Here is a 17,393-nt window from a genome sequence, read left to right as displayed (position 1 = left end):
CTGAAACTTTTATGTGCCTCCCGGAGCACTTGAGAAGGGGCTTGTGTTTTTTTTTACAACATTTTGGGCTTTGTTTGCGAACGAATGTACGTCGGAATAGCACTGTTTCATTTCCGTCAAAGTCATTCGGCAATCCCCAGCCACCCTCTGCGTTCGGTGTTCTTCCGCAAGCTAACGGTTTTGTTTGGCCAGATCGTAAAAGTTGCGTGAAATATTGATGAAATGTAAAGCAGGATGGAAGATAATTGAATCATCGTTCCTGGCGAGCGTGTACGCTTTATTGTTGTTTGCTGAAAGTTCAGGCCTGAGATGACGTTGAGAAAACATTGCCAAACAATCGTTTGCGTGTTGAAGCTTTTCTGCTCTTTTTGCTGCTTAAAATGTTCTTTTTTTAGTCTCGGCTTATTTTTGAAGAAAATGATAATCAAAAGCACACTCTTCCCCAGAGCGCTCGACTATACAGCCTTGTCAATGCAATCCGTCACGGTAGGGTAAACGTCCGCTGCTAGCATCCCTTATAACGGGAAAGTATTTTGAATCCTTAGGGACCATGGGGCGGCCATCTCGGGAAACACATGGGACACGAGAAAACTGTGATCGGGTAATGGTGAAGGAAGCGAAAATCCTTTATCTTCGTAGCTGACGGTCGGGTGCGCTGGTCAAAATCCAATTTCACCAAATCTTTTACACATATGCCGGATGGCGCAGTTTGATACCGCTTCAGCCCGACATCCGTGTGAACATGAAAAATGGTCCATCGTGGAGCGCCATTTGTCATGTGATATTTTCAATTTTCATTGTCAAATGTGCAAGATTTATTGTCAATAGGATACGAGCTCGCAAGCAAAAAAGTGATTCCTTCGGCAGTTCAATATTTTATCGAGAAAATCGAACCGAGGGCAGCAGAGCCCTTTACACCTTCACGCGAAAGCCCTTCTAGGAAAGGCACTGAAAGAAATTGGCGGATGAATGTTCGAACCAGATCGGACAGGAATGTTTTTTAGGCGTGTGGTGACGCTAGTTTCATTCGCCCATGCGTCTCATTGATCAATGATGCAATTTTCAGCACGAGTAGGACCAAAACCATTTAGTGACAAAATTAATCTTCCCAACATGCCACCCAGGAGTAATGGGCCCTTGTAATGTGAATTTGCTGAACCGAATGCCCTTTGGAAATGGGATAAAATAATTTCTTCTTTCCCAAGTGGTAGTCCTGGGAAATATATTCATGCCCAGAGCGTTGAGAGGCCAAAACCCAAGGCAAGATTAACGACGCGCTAGGTAAACACTGCTTGCGCGTTGTTGTACCTGTCCCATGGAGTGGCAACCTTTCAGTTTTTTTGTTTGAGGACTACCGTCGTCAAAAGTGGCGAATAATCCCAAAGCACCTTTCTGAGGGGTTCTGTTAGATTTTAATTTGCAAAAATAAGTAGCACATAAAACACGGGCAAACGAAAAGCTCCTGATCCATCGAAACAAAGTTGCGTTTAGAAAATGGATCCCAAGAAGAAGGCTTAGAGGAAAAGGCACATTATCCTGCCACCGAAGGACGACCGGCGCCCAACGGTGTGGGATGTGTTTGTTTTGTGCCACACCAACCGACCTTTACGATTTTTTGTTTGCGGTCAGCGGATACGATGTAAGTAGGGAAGGCGCTTTTTCCATACCCGCGAGTACATTCTTTTCTTGAAGCACAAACTCCACACTCGTTCAGAGACACCGCGCGTCAAATTGCGCGCCAGAATGAGTTCCGATCTTTTACGCTCATGCTGTGGTTTCGCATATACACAAGTGCTTTGCTTTTCCAAACACCACAACCCTGAACCGCATTGCCGAAGCGAAACCTTTCACGAATGGAAGTTTACTAAACTGTTGTGAACGTTTGCGGTGAGTTTTTGCTCCGTTTCCTCGCGCATTGTTTGCGCCACGCCGACGGAAGCAAAACTGAAGAGGCTTCGCGTCGAGAAGGAAAAGAGGTAAGAGCTCGAATAAACAAAAACAAAAAATGAAAATAAACCACGCAAACGCCAAGTAACCTGGGAACCAGCGCTCGGCAGGCAGCTCCAGTGGATGGTAGAAAAAAATAAAAGATAATACAACTATGTAACGATCGGCGCTGTGTGTTGCGCTACCCGGAGAAAAGGGACAAAGATCCGGGAATAAGTTGCGGAACCAAACTGCATGCATAAAATCCGGATCATTTCGGACGGCCAAATCAAATCCGGCACTTGTAGTGCCGGTAGTGTTCGAGCTTTCATACATATTCACCGACGCGGCGCGCACAATCTCAAGATGGTGCCCGGGCAAGCGCTGGCGGGAAAACTTGATCGTTGTAACGACGTTTGACAGAATTTTAAGTTCTTCCTTTTACCGAGGCACATCCACCCACCCCGATGGTACGCGCTTGTTCCACCCCATCCGGATTCTGGAAAGCATAATTAGATTTTCCCGTCCACTGCTCCTCGGAAGAGCCTCATCTCCTGCGGGTCGCCATTCCACTTACCTATCCTTCTCCGACGTCTTGTAGTTGTTGCGATCTGTGGGCGAACAGCGAGCGAGAGAGAAAGAAAGTGGTGAGCAAAAGAAAGAAAAACAATCGCACGGCGTAAGCAAACCCAAGCTGGGGCGTGAATAAATGCATGAAAATGGCGACACATTAACACGCGGGAAAACGTGCGCCCGATGCAGTTCGATTCCGCCAGCAGGCGCGTTTTCCACGTAACCCATGCCCGTGCCCGGTACTTACTCCGGAAGCAGCATTTTCGCGCCCGCACCGCGTAGATGCAGAGACAGATGAGAATGAGGAAGGCTGCCAGACATCCGCCCGCAATCCCAAGCAGGTAGCTCAGCTCCAGCGGTTCCACTGCTTTGGGCCACGACCAGCATCCGGTGCGCGTTGGTTAAGGGATGGTGCGTGTCCCGTGCCGTGCCGGGGTGAGTATGTAATTGGAAAATTAATTAAAGCTCGGTTACTACGCTCGGGAAGGCGAACTCGGATTAAAGCGCCTGCAGGAGTTCCCCAGGGGTGGTCTCGTGGAAATAAGACGCCCCGAAGCTCTAGCACCTTGCGAAGGGACAAAAGTTTTCCTTTCAGCGACACTCTGGCTCACCTGGCCTCGTTCCGGGGAACTTTTTGGGGCGACGGTTTCAACCCGCGTGCGTACGCGTAATGGCTTAATTATGATCATTTGTAATGATCGTAATAAGCGTCAAAGTTTTCCCCGTGAACGCTCGGCTGTGTGCATGAGTGTGTGCGAGAATTGGGTGGTTGTGGTATGAAACAAGAAAAAGGACCTTGCAGGTTTTGAGTGGGGCACGTTCTGAAGGGCGTATCTGATGGTGCGTGAGAGGGCGATACCATGTTCACAAGGCTTCGCGAGCTTTTGCGCCCGCTGAACTCGAGTTGAAATCGTAAAAACGTGCCCAAAATTGAAATGTCGCTTTTCCGCTGGAACACATGCGAACTCCCGTTCTTCAGCTGTGAACTTTGATGGCATCAGTGCCGTGGTTTGGATTCTGTTTCGGCATCAAGCACCCGTATGTGTGCTAATCACAAGCCCGTAATAAAAGTCTGTTGATCAATTACACGCCGTGGTACGGCCTCTCACCTGAGAACATTCCTTCGACACGCAGACTGATGGCGTGCCGGTCGGTACCGCGTTCATTTTCCACCACCAGGTAGTACGGGCGCTGGTCCTGCAGATCGGCATCGTCAATGTGCAGCGTCGCTAAATAGCAATCCTCGCGGCTGTCCTGCGTGACGTCATCCACTCTGTAGCGGCCTGGCAGGGACGAATAGGACGCATTTGAAAAGCGTCTCCACCACACGCAGTGAATGCTGACTTACCTATGCCGGATCCTGCCTCGAGCCGGAGTGAGCCCCATTCCCAGGCGACATGGCGTGGCCGTGGATCTGCACACACGATCAAGGATAGCGTTGCGGAGTCGCCCTTTCGCACCGACACCGAGTGACCAGCGACTCCACCCGGTCCGGAGGTGGTGCGCAGGACCTGCGGTGCACCGACGACCTGAAGCGCGATCGGATCGGACGTGGCGGTGCGTTCCTGGCCGTTGATGAAGTTCGTTGCACGACACTCGTATTCGCCCTGGTAGTCGTACGTGACGTTGTCTATCACCAGCCGGGATTCGCGGCCTCGGTCCAGGAAGGGTTTCCCACCCTGGGTGGAAATTCTGTCGTGGGACGCGGAAAAAGAAAAGCGCACGAGCGAATTAACAACCATGGCGCTCGTGTACGGAATGTAAGAAATAGAACACTATAACTCTCCACGAGTGCCCTGGCTGCGGCTCGAATGAAAGAAAGCCAAAATATGCAAAGCCAGTGGTTTGCGAGGGAAAACGGACTGAAATACCGGTCCAAAACAAAAAAAGTCAGCAAATCTGGAATGGTAAAATGAAAAGGGCAAAAACAGAGGGTGATGGAATAAAAAGTCATCCAGAACGCAGTACTCGCTGGTCACGAGCACCAGCACCGAGGAACTGTGCTTCACATTCTCATTTTCTCCTTCACCACCAGTGCACCGGGGCGAACGGAAGAGCGTTAATGAATTTTAATTAAAAGAAAAGCATCGCTTGAATCCTTGTCAGCAGGTCGGAGCTCGTTTGCTGCATGCGGACATAAATAAATAATTACACGCCGCTTGAATGGCCGAGGCATTGCACAGACTCGACCGCCTGCTGCTGAAGGGTGGGCTGTGATTCTAAAGCATAATTCAAGAATCTCATCACGCTGCTTGGCTGTTGGCCGCCGACGGATGGCACATTTCCTGCCATTTTGTGAAGGTGTGCTTGGTTGGTTTTTCCACCTTTTCTCGCACTGGTGTGTTTGTGCAAAGAGGCTGATTTGAAATGGTTTAAACCGCGCTGGATGAAACTTCACGTAACGAGGCGTACTCCAATTTAATGCGAATTTCGTCGCCAAGTAGATGTGTTACAATAATAATGAATGTGCGCTGCAACTGCAAGAATATCTTTTATGCCGAACCGCGCATTTGTGAAGGAGATGCGTTTAAAAATAAAATGTCGTTTCTAAGGGCGCCTCAAGTAGGTTGTACATTCTAACACTCATGTGAAGTATGATGATAAACGACAAACTCTTCATCGCTTGCACCGCTTCGTGAGTCACAAATTCAACTTCAACAGCTTGTCGTTCTCGAAAAAAAAAATAAAACTTACCTTTGCACCCATTTGTAGGTTGGAGCTGGATTTCCTTCGGCCACACACTCAAACGCCGCCGGGCTGAACAACGGTGCCGTGGTCAATCGATCCGGACCCGCCGACAGTATTTTTGGTGCATCTGCCACGGGGGAAAAGCATCGAAAAGGAAACACAATATTGGCATCGGCGATTTTCCCCACCGTGGATGGTATACTCACATTTCACGTCCAGCTGAACGGACATCGTGTCCGAGGTGCCGACGGAGTTCTGCGCCTGGCACGTGTACAAACCGGCGTCACGTCGCCCTACGGGGCGCAGCTGGAGCGATTCCTGCAGGCTTGCGATCTCGGATCGGCCGGCTCGGCGCCACACGATGCTAGCCGGGGGGTTCGCATCGGCCACACACCGAAGGATGAGTGAGTCCTTGCCCTCTTCCAGGTCGATCTGGGGTGCACCGAGCAGCCGTACCGTGGGTGCATCTAGACGAGTTCCGGGGTGAATGCGACAAACGAATAAAAGTGTTTAAGCGAATGACAAAATCGCCGCGCTATAAAGCGCGATTCCGATGGAGCTTGGTTTGTGGGGGAAACAACAACAACAACAACAAAAAGGACACCGAAATCAAGCCCACAACCGTAAACTAAGAGAAAACACGGCACGGCTCGGTAATATCGAATTTATTGATTTCGGGCACGTTTTTCAGCTCCCACATTCGGCGGACCGTACGTATGGGTGTTATTTTTTGTTCCTTGAATGTTTGGAACTTTGCGCTCATTAATTTTAAACAGCCACTACCGCTTTCGGGGGCGTTTTATATGCGAATAGTAAATATGTTATGACTTCGACGGGACAAAACAAAACAAAAAAAGCTCCCAATCGAAACAACACACACCCACACACACAAATGACACGCAAAAAAGTGCCACGGTGGGCTCATTTCGATCCGTGATTCTATATTATCGACCTCTGGTGGGAATCTCGACGTTGGGTCAACTGCAACATCAACTCAATCCCCAGCCGAGCCTGCCGCACTCGGGAAATGAGGGAAATGAAGTAAACCCAACACAAAAAGATCACCCTCGAAAAGGATCGCGCGGCAAAACGGACAAGCTTGATACCGTGAGTTATATTGCATTTTGAACGCTCAAAAAGGATGCACCCGCGGTGGGCGATGGCGCAGTGGTATTGCGAAGGGAAAAAGAATTAACGCGCCTGACAGTGGAATTAAAATACCATCACCGATGCACCCGAAGGGCCAAAGAGTGCAACCAAACCGGTGCTCTAGCCGGCAATGCCATAAATATTTATTGTCACTGATAAAACAATATTAATTGAGGTCGACTGCAGATCACTCGTGGTTCGTGAAGGGGTTGCGAAGGGGTTCCACAATAAAACTGAAGATTGAGTCACGCGATGGTGAACACTGCGGAAATACTGCATTCCATCGGCGAGATGGCTCCAGGCGTGGAGTAATAATAAAACCAAAAAGCTCCAGAATGCATCGGGGGCGTCGAGGAGGGCTTCCAGGGCACGTGGAAATGCTGGCGGGACTTTATTGTCTGTGCCAATTTCCGGTTGACGGTAGTGAAATCGGTGATTGTGGCTGACAAACCGATGGAGAGGAATGGAACCACCATGCAGTAGTGAAAAAGTTTCCACGTGGTGTTATCTGTGGCTCTTGAAAATAAATGACATCAATCTATCCCACTTCCAGAGTTTCTTCGCACCGAGTTTGTGAAGGAAACGACTAGCAATGGGTATGGTTTTTTTTCCTCAACTAAAACGCACTCAACGGTCGATACTTTGGACAGCTAAATCTGTGACTAAATCTCTGGATGCGATTTATTGAGCGAACACACTGCAATATCACGGCTTCGTACTTACATTTCACGTCCAGACGTGCCTCGACTGCTACCGATCGCGCGGCGTAGGATTCATGCAGGGCGAGACACTTCACGATGGTACCGTGGCGTTCCTTACTGGCCGGCAACTGGACCACCGAGGCGGCCGACCAAGTCCGTGGGTTGTCCGGTTCCGTCGAGTTGGTTTGCGGGTGAATGGGTGATATTTCCTGATCGCCTGGAAAAAAGTGCGGCAAAGCTGGTGTTACAATGGTGTGAGTGGAATTCAATATGCGACCGGGAAGCGATGAATCCTTATGGGTCTGTCTTGTCGCTTACTATAATTGCTCTCGCTTCTAAAGAGATCCGCTTTTGATCTACTTTACACGCGGTGCTGCTTTATTACAAAGCAAAAATTGCCTGAAAATTGCAGCTTGTACCACTTTTTCTGTATCTCGCTTCCCCGCACACGAATAAACGTAAAATAGCTTTGAAGTGGGAGACGACAGTACGGGCAATATTCTAGAGTACGCGGACTGGGCGAACTAATTGCGTACAGAAAAATGCACTTTTAGTGCTTGGCACGGCTCCCATGCAAAATTGCACCCGAGCACCATAAACACCAACCATCGTTACAGTGCGAAAGGGCCATGAACGGCAAACACGCTTAAGAGGAAGCAGAGTTTCATTACAAAATTCCATTAAACAGCTTTTCATATTCCCCGAACGCCTAGTACATCGTTGAGCCGGATGAGCCGAGCTTGAGATGAGACGTAAGCTGAAAGCTCTCTCAATTCTTGCCCTCGGTATCCTGTTCAGGCTGTTTACGTGTTTTTTTTTTCGACTCTTGTACGGGATTGAATGTGGGAGTCATAGTTTTTGTGCAACGTTGGCGCGGCAAGGATGCTATCGAGAACGTTTTATATGGTTGTTCAAGCTTGTTGTTTATGTTCCTGCATCATGATAGCCCTGACTTCCCTGGAATAGGGGTTCGTTAATGTTTAGCTCTGATTTTGGTGGGATGAACGATATCAAACCCACCCACTGTAAAAGTTAGAAAAATATCGCAAATGTTTACCACAAGGATCAGAGAACATGTTAAAACATATTTTGTTATGGTTTTACCCTTGGATGCACATTGTGTTATAGCAAAGACAAAAATGGCTTCAAACAATTGACCAGACGACGGTTGATTGAAGTGACGTTAAAGGTGCATTAAAATAATTTCCAGATAAAGTTCAATTAGTTGTGGTATAACGAAATGTCGAGGACTTATTAAGACTAAAAAGTATCACTATGCAGGTTGATGTGCAGCGACTCAATCAAAGTTGTAATTAATAAATGAATTGCATAGTGGTGTACTGGAAAACCTCCAACTATGCAGGTGGAACCATTTACGCTCATTACACAGTAGGGTTTCCACATGCTCCAGTTTCGTTTAAAGAAAAAAGCCTGGAAAAAAAACGTCCATGTTCACGAAAATTCGGTTCCAACGCGGCTGATCCTGATGGAGCTGCTGATAGAGTGGTGGTGTTTTGATTTTTATTTTTTATCCCCACCATCCGGGTGCTTTTATGCCTTCATCCCATCCATCGGTGGCACCGGGTTGTGCAATTTCGAGGAGTGTGCACATAAGGGACGAAAGAAGAAGAAGAAGAAGGAGAAGAGGGAAAAAACCCATCCTCTCCATTTATTTCCTCCCGCCTGAGGGACCGGTGCCACCTGCCCCACTCCAGCGCTTCCTGGTGATGAGTTCGAGTTTGCCAAAAGCCAAATTTGCATATCACTTCAGCGGGACGCGAATCAAGAACCCTCCCAAATAATGTGGTCCGAACGGTTCGTCCAAATCCACCGCTCGCTGCTTTATGGAGTGACAAAGAGCTCAGCGGGTGGGACCGGGGTGCCAGCAGGAGGAAACCGGGCCATAACCGGAAGGCGGATTTAAATTTTAAGCTTATTTACGGATCCGCTTCGCTTCGTGGTGTTGGGAGGCACTTTTGGGAAAGCGCGAAGCAGCAAAAAAAAAAGGACAAAGTTGGGACCGTTTTTCGCAGTCGGTTATAATATTCGGCGGGACTTCGGCCTGTGGGTGCGATTTTAATTTCCTCTCCTGCGCGCCATTGTGAGGGTGTGTGTGTGTGTGTGTGTGTGCTTAAGGCTACACGATTCAAAATGTATGCCTTTCGGTGCCGGTGAGCTACATTAAAATTAGCTACTACAGCTGCTATCGTTATGATTGGTGCTGTTATTTTTGTCACGTTGCTTCACCCGCTTTATCCCATTAACGAACCCGTAGGTAGTCGAATTATTCATTTGCGTGCCTACGTGAGGGTGTCCGTGCCCTCGGTGGGCTTTGTTTTTGCTTTGTTGTTCTATTTTTTTTTTGTGTTTGAGGTTGAAGAGCTTTTTGGATCAAAAGATAGGCCATCCGAAATGATGGCCCTAAACGAGCACCGGTACTCTCGACCGGCGCGGGAGCTTTGGAAGCGGAAGCGCGAACGGAAACGGTGTCGGAATCGGATCTCGGCACCGGAATCGGATACCGCGGCTGGTAGCGAGCGCGATATTGCATCAGCGTTATGGGTTTCCGTTTTTTCTTCTCTTGCCCTTTTTTTCTTGTTGCCTACCGAAGCCCTAAAAATCCAAATCCAGCTCACCGGCGGCAGGACTAATGCTTGCCAGCTTTAGCCCAACTTGGCCGCTAAAAGTGGATTAAAAAGTCCGATCCTCCTGCCGGTGGCGAGATGCGATACGGCCGATAATGGTGCGATGATTGGCACTTACCGAGGAACCACTTCAGTTGGGCCGGCGGGTTGCCATAGTGCGAGACACACTTTACCGTGGCCACCGCACCGGAATCGACCGTGACGTTGTGACCGGGCGGTACATGTACTCCTTCGTGCTCTAATCTGGGCCGCTGTGGTGGAACTGTGAAGATGAAAAATGTTTGGCATGAGAGTGAGAGAGAGAGTGAGTGGGATATAGTAAACGAGAAGAAAAAAAAGGAGATGAAATTCAATGCAACATTATCTATTCCGGAAACATGTCGAGTGGATGTTACAATTCATTGTACATATTTTTTGTATGCGTGTGTGAGCAGCTTCTAACTAGATCCTGGAAAATTGTGAAGTGATTCATAAATAGAATACAAAATGAGCTTTGAAACATCATGGTCATGATGTTGCGCTATTGATGTAGAAGTTATTTTTTTCTGTTTCAAATGTTCCAAGAACAGCAAACAAGCAAATTAGCCATTAGTGAGGTTTACAATGTATCACTTTTTTATAAGCTTTTACTGCAACAACCCACCCACCCAATACATTTGCTGTGGGTGCTGCAATCGAATGGATAATCTCGTTCAAGTCGGAATTATGATGAAATATCGGTGCTATCTGATCGGTGGTCCACTTTGGCACTGCTTCGGGAAGCAACTTACCTCGCACAACTAATCGCACCGGCTGGCTGGTGAGGGCATCCTGCGTCGTGAAGTCACTGGCCGTCACCTGGCACTCCCAAAGTCCGTCGTCGAACTCGAGTTGAGCCGCTCGGACCCATAGCGAGCAGTCACCACCGACGTGCGCGGTTTGCCCAATACCGTACTGGCTGGCCCACTCGTACTTCTTCGGGTAGATACCGACCGGTTTGTTGTCCTTCTGCCAGGAGCAGACACCGCGCTTGTCAATTACTTTGCACACCAGCAGCGCATCCTGGCCCGGGTTCACCTCCGTGTATTTTGGCTGCTCGGCGAACCGCTGTAGTCCTACGGTCACTGTTGGCGAGTTGGTGAAGATAAAGGCCACGAACAACATCCGACAAAGAAAAAGAGAAAGGAATAAAAACAGGTTAGAACTGAGATCCTGAGGGGGTCCGTTGCCAGACGGCGAGAAGGCGCTGGGTGCGACATCAGGGCTTGGACGGGATCGCAAACAACGCTATTAGCATCGCAATTAGTTGGGTTTGGGTGCAACGGCAGGGTGTTCGTGTAGGGTGAGTGTACGTAGACCACCATATGTCTCGCTGCTAGGCTAGCGTCTGACAGGTTGTGGTTTTGTGAAATATGACTTATCTTGCCTACGGCTGGAGCTGGAGCAAAGTTTTAAATTAAAAAAAAAAGGTCCCAGCATTCCGGGCTGGCTGGCTGCCAATGTGCCCACCAGAGAGAACCCGTTGACTCGGTCTTCGGGGCTGCTCAGGTCGCCACCGGTGCTCGGCTTGCTGTCTGATGGCATCTGGTTTTGCAAGCGACAAAGAATGTAATCTTCGTGCAAGAGGACCTGAGTGAGTGTGCTTTCTCGCTCAGCCAGCAATGGAATTGGTATGTAAATTTCAAATTGCCAATTATCTTAAATTTGAGTTATCTATGCCTCGCCCAGTTTCCGAGTGTGGTTGAGAAAGTGCAAGCAGGATTTAGATTGCAACGCTTAATTATGCTGCACGATTGGAAAACGGAAGCACCCATAGCTCGTGCGTGAAACCGCTGCTTGAGTTGAATGTATTCACGAGTTTGATAACTGATCCTGCCCTGAAGCTGAGGACTTGGAATTATTCGATTTATGTCGCATTAATATGCATCTGATCGGTTTATTTGAAGCACACATTCGTTAACGGGCTAGAAAACGAATAAGATATTGGTAACGAGCGAATGATATGCAATCGCTTAGTAGCATGACAAATTAAACATTCGCTCACGTGTTGTGGCAACCGAACCTGCAACAGGAAAAGGATCCCCGGTCCGGCGTGGTGCGATACTGCCGCGAAAAAGCAAATTAATCATCACGATTTGTCTCGCACTAGGCCGCTCGATACCCTTGATTGGGTTTAATTTACGGTGCGCGTATTTATAATCCGCACGAAAGTTTCCGGTCACTAAATCAGCCGGATACAGTGCGGCTGGTCCCCATCCGCCTCCATCATTATTCAAATTGCCTTTTCATTCAGTGACGTTCCATCGTGCGGACGGCGCACATTTCAAGCGAGCGCCCAATCCTTCACGCGGCCTGGTACAGAATTGCAACTTCTATGCCCGCGGGCTCCGAAGGCTTCCAAGGACCCGAAGGATCGAATTGAACTCGCAAAGAAGACCAACGACACAACGTGGCAACGTGGGACGGGGGCCCTTTTTGTGGGGTCGAATCTGGGGAATTTACGGTGGATTCGCTTTCGTTTCGCTCCGTTCGAATTCGGTTCGGGTAATGAGTTTCTCAAGAATTAATTAATCATTGATACACCCTGACATGGACGATTTATTTAAGCGTCCCTCGGTCGCGGGCCGGCATTTGGTTCGGAAACAAAGGCGAGATTGCACATGCCGAACGTAGCGCTATTTGTGACCGCGATGGCGAAAGGACCGCACAGTTGGTGGGCGTCCTGGCCCATTCGCTACGCCTGCCTTATACCGCCTGCAATTGCGCTGCGGTTTTTTGCTTCCCTCGTCACAGGCCTGCGTCTAAATGGATCATAGAAAGCTGGACCCATAAATTGCGGAACGTTGCTGGGGTGTGGCGGTTGTCGCCGGACGCTTGGAAACGGGAAAATCGGAAGCACCACTTGCACTTGAGCGAGCAGAAACGGACGAGCGAGCTTAATGATCGCCGAAATTAAAATTAGGTTCTGGTGTACCGTAATGTTGCAACCGCGACGAGAAGAGCTTCTCAGCCCACGACCCACCTTCACTTGCTCGATTCGCTCGGTTTTATTCAAATTGTTATCGTTACGATGCGATCTGCGTTCGGATCATTTGAATGGAAAAATTTCCAACCGAAAGATTATACTTTCATTTCCTTCGGTTCGGTTCCCTCCAAGGCGTGTCTCTGGCTGGTGGGGGTTGATTTCAAAAACGCGCCACAGGCAAGGATGGTGAGGCGAAAAATATCACACACCTACACACATAGCCAGAGAAAATTATAGACCCTTGCGGAAAGAGACGCGACCCACGACGTGGGTGGTAACGAGCGAGACGTTCCATCGCACACTGGCTCTGTTATTTTTTCCGATTCATTGGCGGCTCCCGGGCGGTGGCATAGGAGCGAAAGAAAAAGTCGACTAGAAGCCGGGAAAATCGGACGAGATAGCACGGAAAACACTTCTCACCTCATCGCTCGTCTCGGTTTTCCCTACTGGCACTCGGGGGGCTTGTTTTGTTTGCCTTGCGCATCATTATCTTTCCATTTCCGCAGGCCGTGAAACCGGAGATCGCATGCTAGGTGAATTAATATACTGAACGCAGGGGGGAACGTTGTTTACACATCATTCCTGCGCAAAGTCTGGAAAGGAACAGGGACGGAGGTCTGTTGTCGAGGATGTCGAACGTAGATGCCGGCCGATGTAGGAGTATGGTGCAAAGTGTAGATTGAATCCAATGGGCCAACCAATTTGTCGGGCTTGGGCAGTTTAGATACAGGGCTTTTAAATGCTTGCGATATCAGTTTCTAAAACGCTGCAAATGGCGATGTTGTTGAACATCAATATTATTTATAAAATAATTGTCAGTCCTGACCCTTAAAACCTTTCCATTTTGCTGATAAGCTAGTAAGAAGAAGTAAAGCAAGGTCACGAGTCTCTTCGGAAAATGTAAATAAAACTCTTCCTCAAGTTAACCATCAACAAGGCTTACACTTGCCTCACACCAACAAGCGGTATATGTTTCGGTTTGAGGAAAAGTGAAAACTTTTAAAACGATTTTTATCGAACTTCTTCGATATGCGTGCCTAACCCAGCTGCTATCCCGCTCGTGAGATCCCTCCTGGCGCACCGATAAAATGATGTTTAAATAAGGCCGAACTTTTCGCGATCCGCTTGGTAGAAATGTTTATCAATTTTGACGATTGGCGTCAGCTTTGAGTTTGCAAAACTCGCCGATGAAACGTTTGGATGCTTAATTGTGCTTGTGGAAAATTGATTTCGTGCAAAATGAGATCGTCTTTCAAGCCTATTAAATTGACACCCACGAATCGTGGCTAAAATTAAATAAATCGTGATCTACTACGTGTCATAATGGCGATATTATTAGGTCGCGTAGAACGCCCACCTCTTCGGGATGGTTTTAATTAAAGTATTTTCTGGAAGGGCACAGAAAACTCAAAATAGATATTTCCAGCGGTGAGTTCAAAGAAAAACATGCACTCCCTGTTCGACGGTACACATTTTCGCTAATAACTACAGTTAACCGCATGATGAACAACTCCAGCGCGTCAAGTGAAGTGACTGTCGAATGCATTTCTCGGAACTGCAATTTTTATACACTATCAGCCTAGCGGTCGGCCTCCTGACGGGGAGAGCTAGAGTGCCAAATCAGTTCACGAACCGTATCGCCCCAGCTCGAACGGTGAAAGGACGGTGTTGTTGTTTTCTGTTTTTGTGCTTGCTTTAGCCGAGCGACTTTCCTCATTCGAACCGCAATCCCATACGACTGAAAGCACCAGGAAAATGGACGAACTCTCGAATGAAAAGTTGTAGTGAGATAGAGCTACAACAACAAAAAAAAAACGAGCTCCCTTCGCAAGCTTTTATCGCAAACGGGGCGTTCGTTTGGGGCGAAACAGAAACACAAATAACTTCCCGACCGGTCCTCGCTGGGTCTCACTGCTGGTCTTGCGGCATAGCTTTTCCACGGTTTGTTCCGAAACTGAGCGAGATTGTGCGAGCGTTTGTGGGTGGTTTTTTGTTCAGCTCGCCCCAAGCGCCCATTCGCACCGACCGAATCTCGATCAACATCATCACCCGGGCATCATCCATCCTGATGAACCTTCGCCAACGGCTCTAAAGGCAAACAACGGTGGATCCAAGCTTTTTTATCCACGACTCGCCGATCCGCGGTTGCGTTCATCAATCGCCCTTCCGGTTGAAACAGTTGCCCAACGGGCAAAGCTCCGATCGGACAGATCCGAAACCTGGACCCGCCTGGAAGCGGCACGGATTTTCAGAAAATCGCCGCCCTTCAGCCAGCGTCAGTCGGAGCAGTCTATTTGGCGCCCAATTTTAATGCTGTGGTCATCTGCGGAGGGAAAACCGCTCCGTACTTGAGGGACACCGTTCACGTAATAGATCTGCAAGCGAAGTTGCGTTTCGATTATTTCGCTAAAACCACATACGGGCCCTGAACTAGATTTGGGGCCGAGTTGAACATACACTGCCCGGTGGAAGCTGGGAGTTTCCCTTTTTTCTCGCTTTGTGAAGGTCTAGTTGTGGCTACGGAAGCTATCGAGTTGTATCGGTGGCTTTTTTCGGCGGTCACCCACCCAACGAAAGCTTTTTTGGCCAACATGACCGGTGACTCGCGGGAAATGACTTGTTTTGTGGGCCTTGTACGGAATGGACGATATTGACCGACCAGTCTGCGAGCACAATCGGATCCACTGTGTATCCAGGTCGTGCAGCACTTGCACTTGAGAGGTACCGAGCGTCATCAGCACGCGTCCGTCGTCAAGTCGTTCCGAATCCCCGGTCGACCGGAAGAAGCTGTTTGCTCGAAAAAAAAAAGTTATTTAACAGCACCCGGGAAAGCCGGCGAAGCCTGAACCAAATGCGCTCTCGAACGGCTCGCGGAAAGTGTCGGAAAATCGGTTTGATTCAATTACAGCGCGCGCCTGTCGCTGGGTTCGGGTTTTGCTGTTTTTAAGGGTCGACGTTTTCCGTTTTTCGGACATTTGCACGATCACCGCCGAGGGAAAGGGCGTAATGAAATCGCGGAGAACCGGACCTCGTACAGGTGGAGCCCGTGCGCTGGCTAGGCGTTCGCAAATTTGATTGGAAAAGTTTGCCCCAGGATTTTGCATGACATCATCGTGATTGCACGGTTCGCTGGCAGCGTGCAGCTGGCATCGAAGGGAGTATGCAAATAAATCCACAGAAGAGGCAGCGGTCCCAGTGCCACTGGTGCAACGCGTCTGGAAAACCGTGAACTGTTGTACTCTAGTATGTGTGAGCAACGGGAGTTCCTTTTTCTGCCTCAGAAAGCTGCTCTTCGGTATAAAAAATCGCTAACAGCGTTAGCTAATGGTTGCTGCTGTTGATTTGCTGGCTTGTTTGATTTATTGAAGTTGTGGGCCCTTTAAGCACCTGCCAGTTTATTGCTAATACACATTTGCAATAGCCATTGGTATACATTTCATCATTTATTCTAAAATAAAATGAGATTAATGTGATCATGCAGATGGATAAGGTAATATTTGACTTTGCGGGATTTTTCACTTAAACTGTGATAATTATACGAACATTCTATCAAATGTTTTCAGGTTTTTGATAAGCACTGTTTTAAGCTATCTTTACTTCTTATGCTAAACTTCAATATATGTTTAGCGAACATTGCATAACATATTTTGTAAAAGAATACTACGCTTTCTGTACAAACATCGTTAATAAGGAAACAATTTTTGCACAAGCTTCGTTTTTGGGTAAAAATTATGGCTCCCTTTTCTCGCAGCTCGAGTGAATGTATCGTTAGGAAAGTTTTTCGCGTTGATATCGCGTTCGCTGGCAAAAGATTTCCTGAAAACATCTCACGTATCGCCTCGTACGCCCGACTTTTCTGCAACGCCAGCCCTCGTGCTCGTGTAACACACCTTTCGACAGTCCGTGGGATGAAGATTTCGACCGTTTCGGAAGTCAACTAAGCCAGAAGGTGTCACTGTGCATTAAGCAGGAATTAAGACACAACACCGCTCACTGTAGCCGGTCCTTCTGAACCCCAAACGGGCTGAAGTTTCGGGGACATGATACGCGAACCTTCCAGAGCCATCCGCGAGCCTCGGCCCTTCAGTCTCGAGAGTAACAACGGGGTTTTCTACCAGCAAGCTTGCCGCCGGTGGGTGTTTTATGTTGCTCGAACGACCAAACCTCTCCACGCGTGTAGCGAAAGGTGCGGAAACATGGCACGACGTGCTCGTGTCACTTTTCCCGATGGCAAAGCACGGTGACACCTAATATCGTGATGAACTTCATTATGGTGGCGTCGCTTACGCACGCGGAAGAGCCCCAGCGCATGATGATGGTGGTCGTAAAATTTAAGCAAAACAAACGAGTCCATAAAACATACGCAACTTCCGCGCAGAGCACCGGACCCTTGCAAGGACCTACGAGGAAAGTGCCAAGATACCTTTGGTATGCCTAACCGCGGTGGTGAATGCGAGAAGGTGACTCCATAATCCGTCGTAAAACACGCAACCAAGACGGTGAACCAGCTCGAGCATGCATCGTGCTCGCAGAAAATCAGCGAACCTTGATTTAGCGACCTGGGGTGAGAGAAATGCCATCATGATGGTTATGATAGGCTTCGCTCATAAACTGCCCCAAGGAATCATAAATTCCGGTTCAACACCATCGGCGAGTGCCACTCTACCCATCTGCCATGGCGGACTTCTGGAAGGGACAGTTTGCGTC

At 48.5% G+C, this 17,393-nt stretch overlaps 1 protein-coding gene across 1 annotated transcript in view; it reads right to left on the bottom strand.

Moving 5' to 3' along the window:
- Positions 1 to 17,393, bottom strand: part of LOC128721020 (uncharacterized) — an 85,437-nt gene that overhangs the window by 42,425 nt on the left and 25,619 nt on the right. Inside the window, exons 2-10 of the mRNA XM_053814723.1 lie at positions 10,453 to 10,785; positions 9,801 to 9,944; positions 7,060 to 7,254; positions 5,394 to 5,654; positions 5,194 to 5,314; positions 3,848 to 4,191; positions 3,609 to 3,782; positions 2,747 to 2,866; positions 2,504 to 2,537 (exon numbers count right to left, since the gene is read on the bottom strand). Coding sequence (XP_053670698.1) covers positions 2,504 to 2,537; positions 2,747 to 2,866; positions 3,609 to 3,782; positions 3,848 to 4,191; positions 5,194 to 5,314; positions 5,394 to 5,654; positions 7,060 to 7,254; positions 9,801 to 9,944; positions 10,453 to 10,785 — 1,726 coding nt within the window. The remainder of the gene's footprint in view (positions 1 to 2,503; positions 2,538 to 2,746; positions 2,867 to 3,608; positions 3,783 to 3,847; positions 4,192 to 5,193; positions 5,315 to 5,393; positions 5,655 to 7,059; positions 7,255 to 9,800; positions 9,945 to 10,452; positions 10,786 to 17,393) is intronic.

Source organism: Anopheles nili, chromosome 2 (genome assembly GCF_943737925.1).
Source record: "Anopheles nili chromosome 2, idAnoNiliSN_F5_01, whole genome shotgun sequence".
Classification (NCBI taxonomy): Eukaryota; Metazoa; Arthropoda; class Insecta; order Diptera; family Culicidae; genus Anopheles; species Anopheles nili.
The sequence above is the reverse complement of the archived record's forward strand: the minus strand, read 5'-3'. Positions and strand labels throughout refer to the sequence as shown.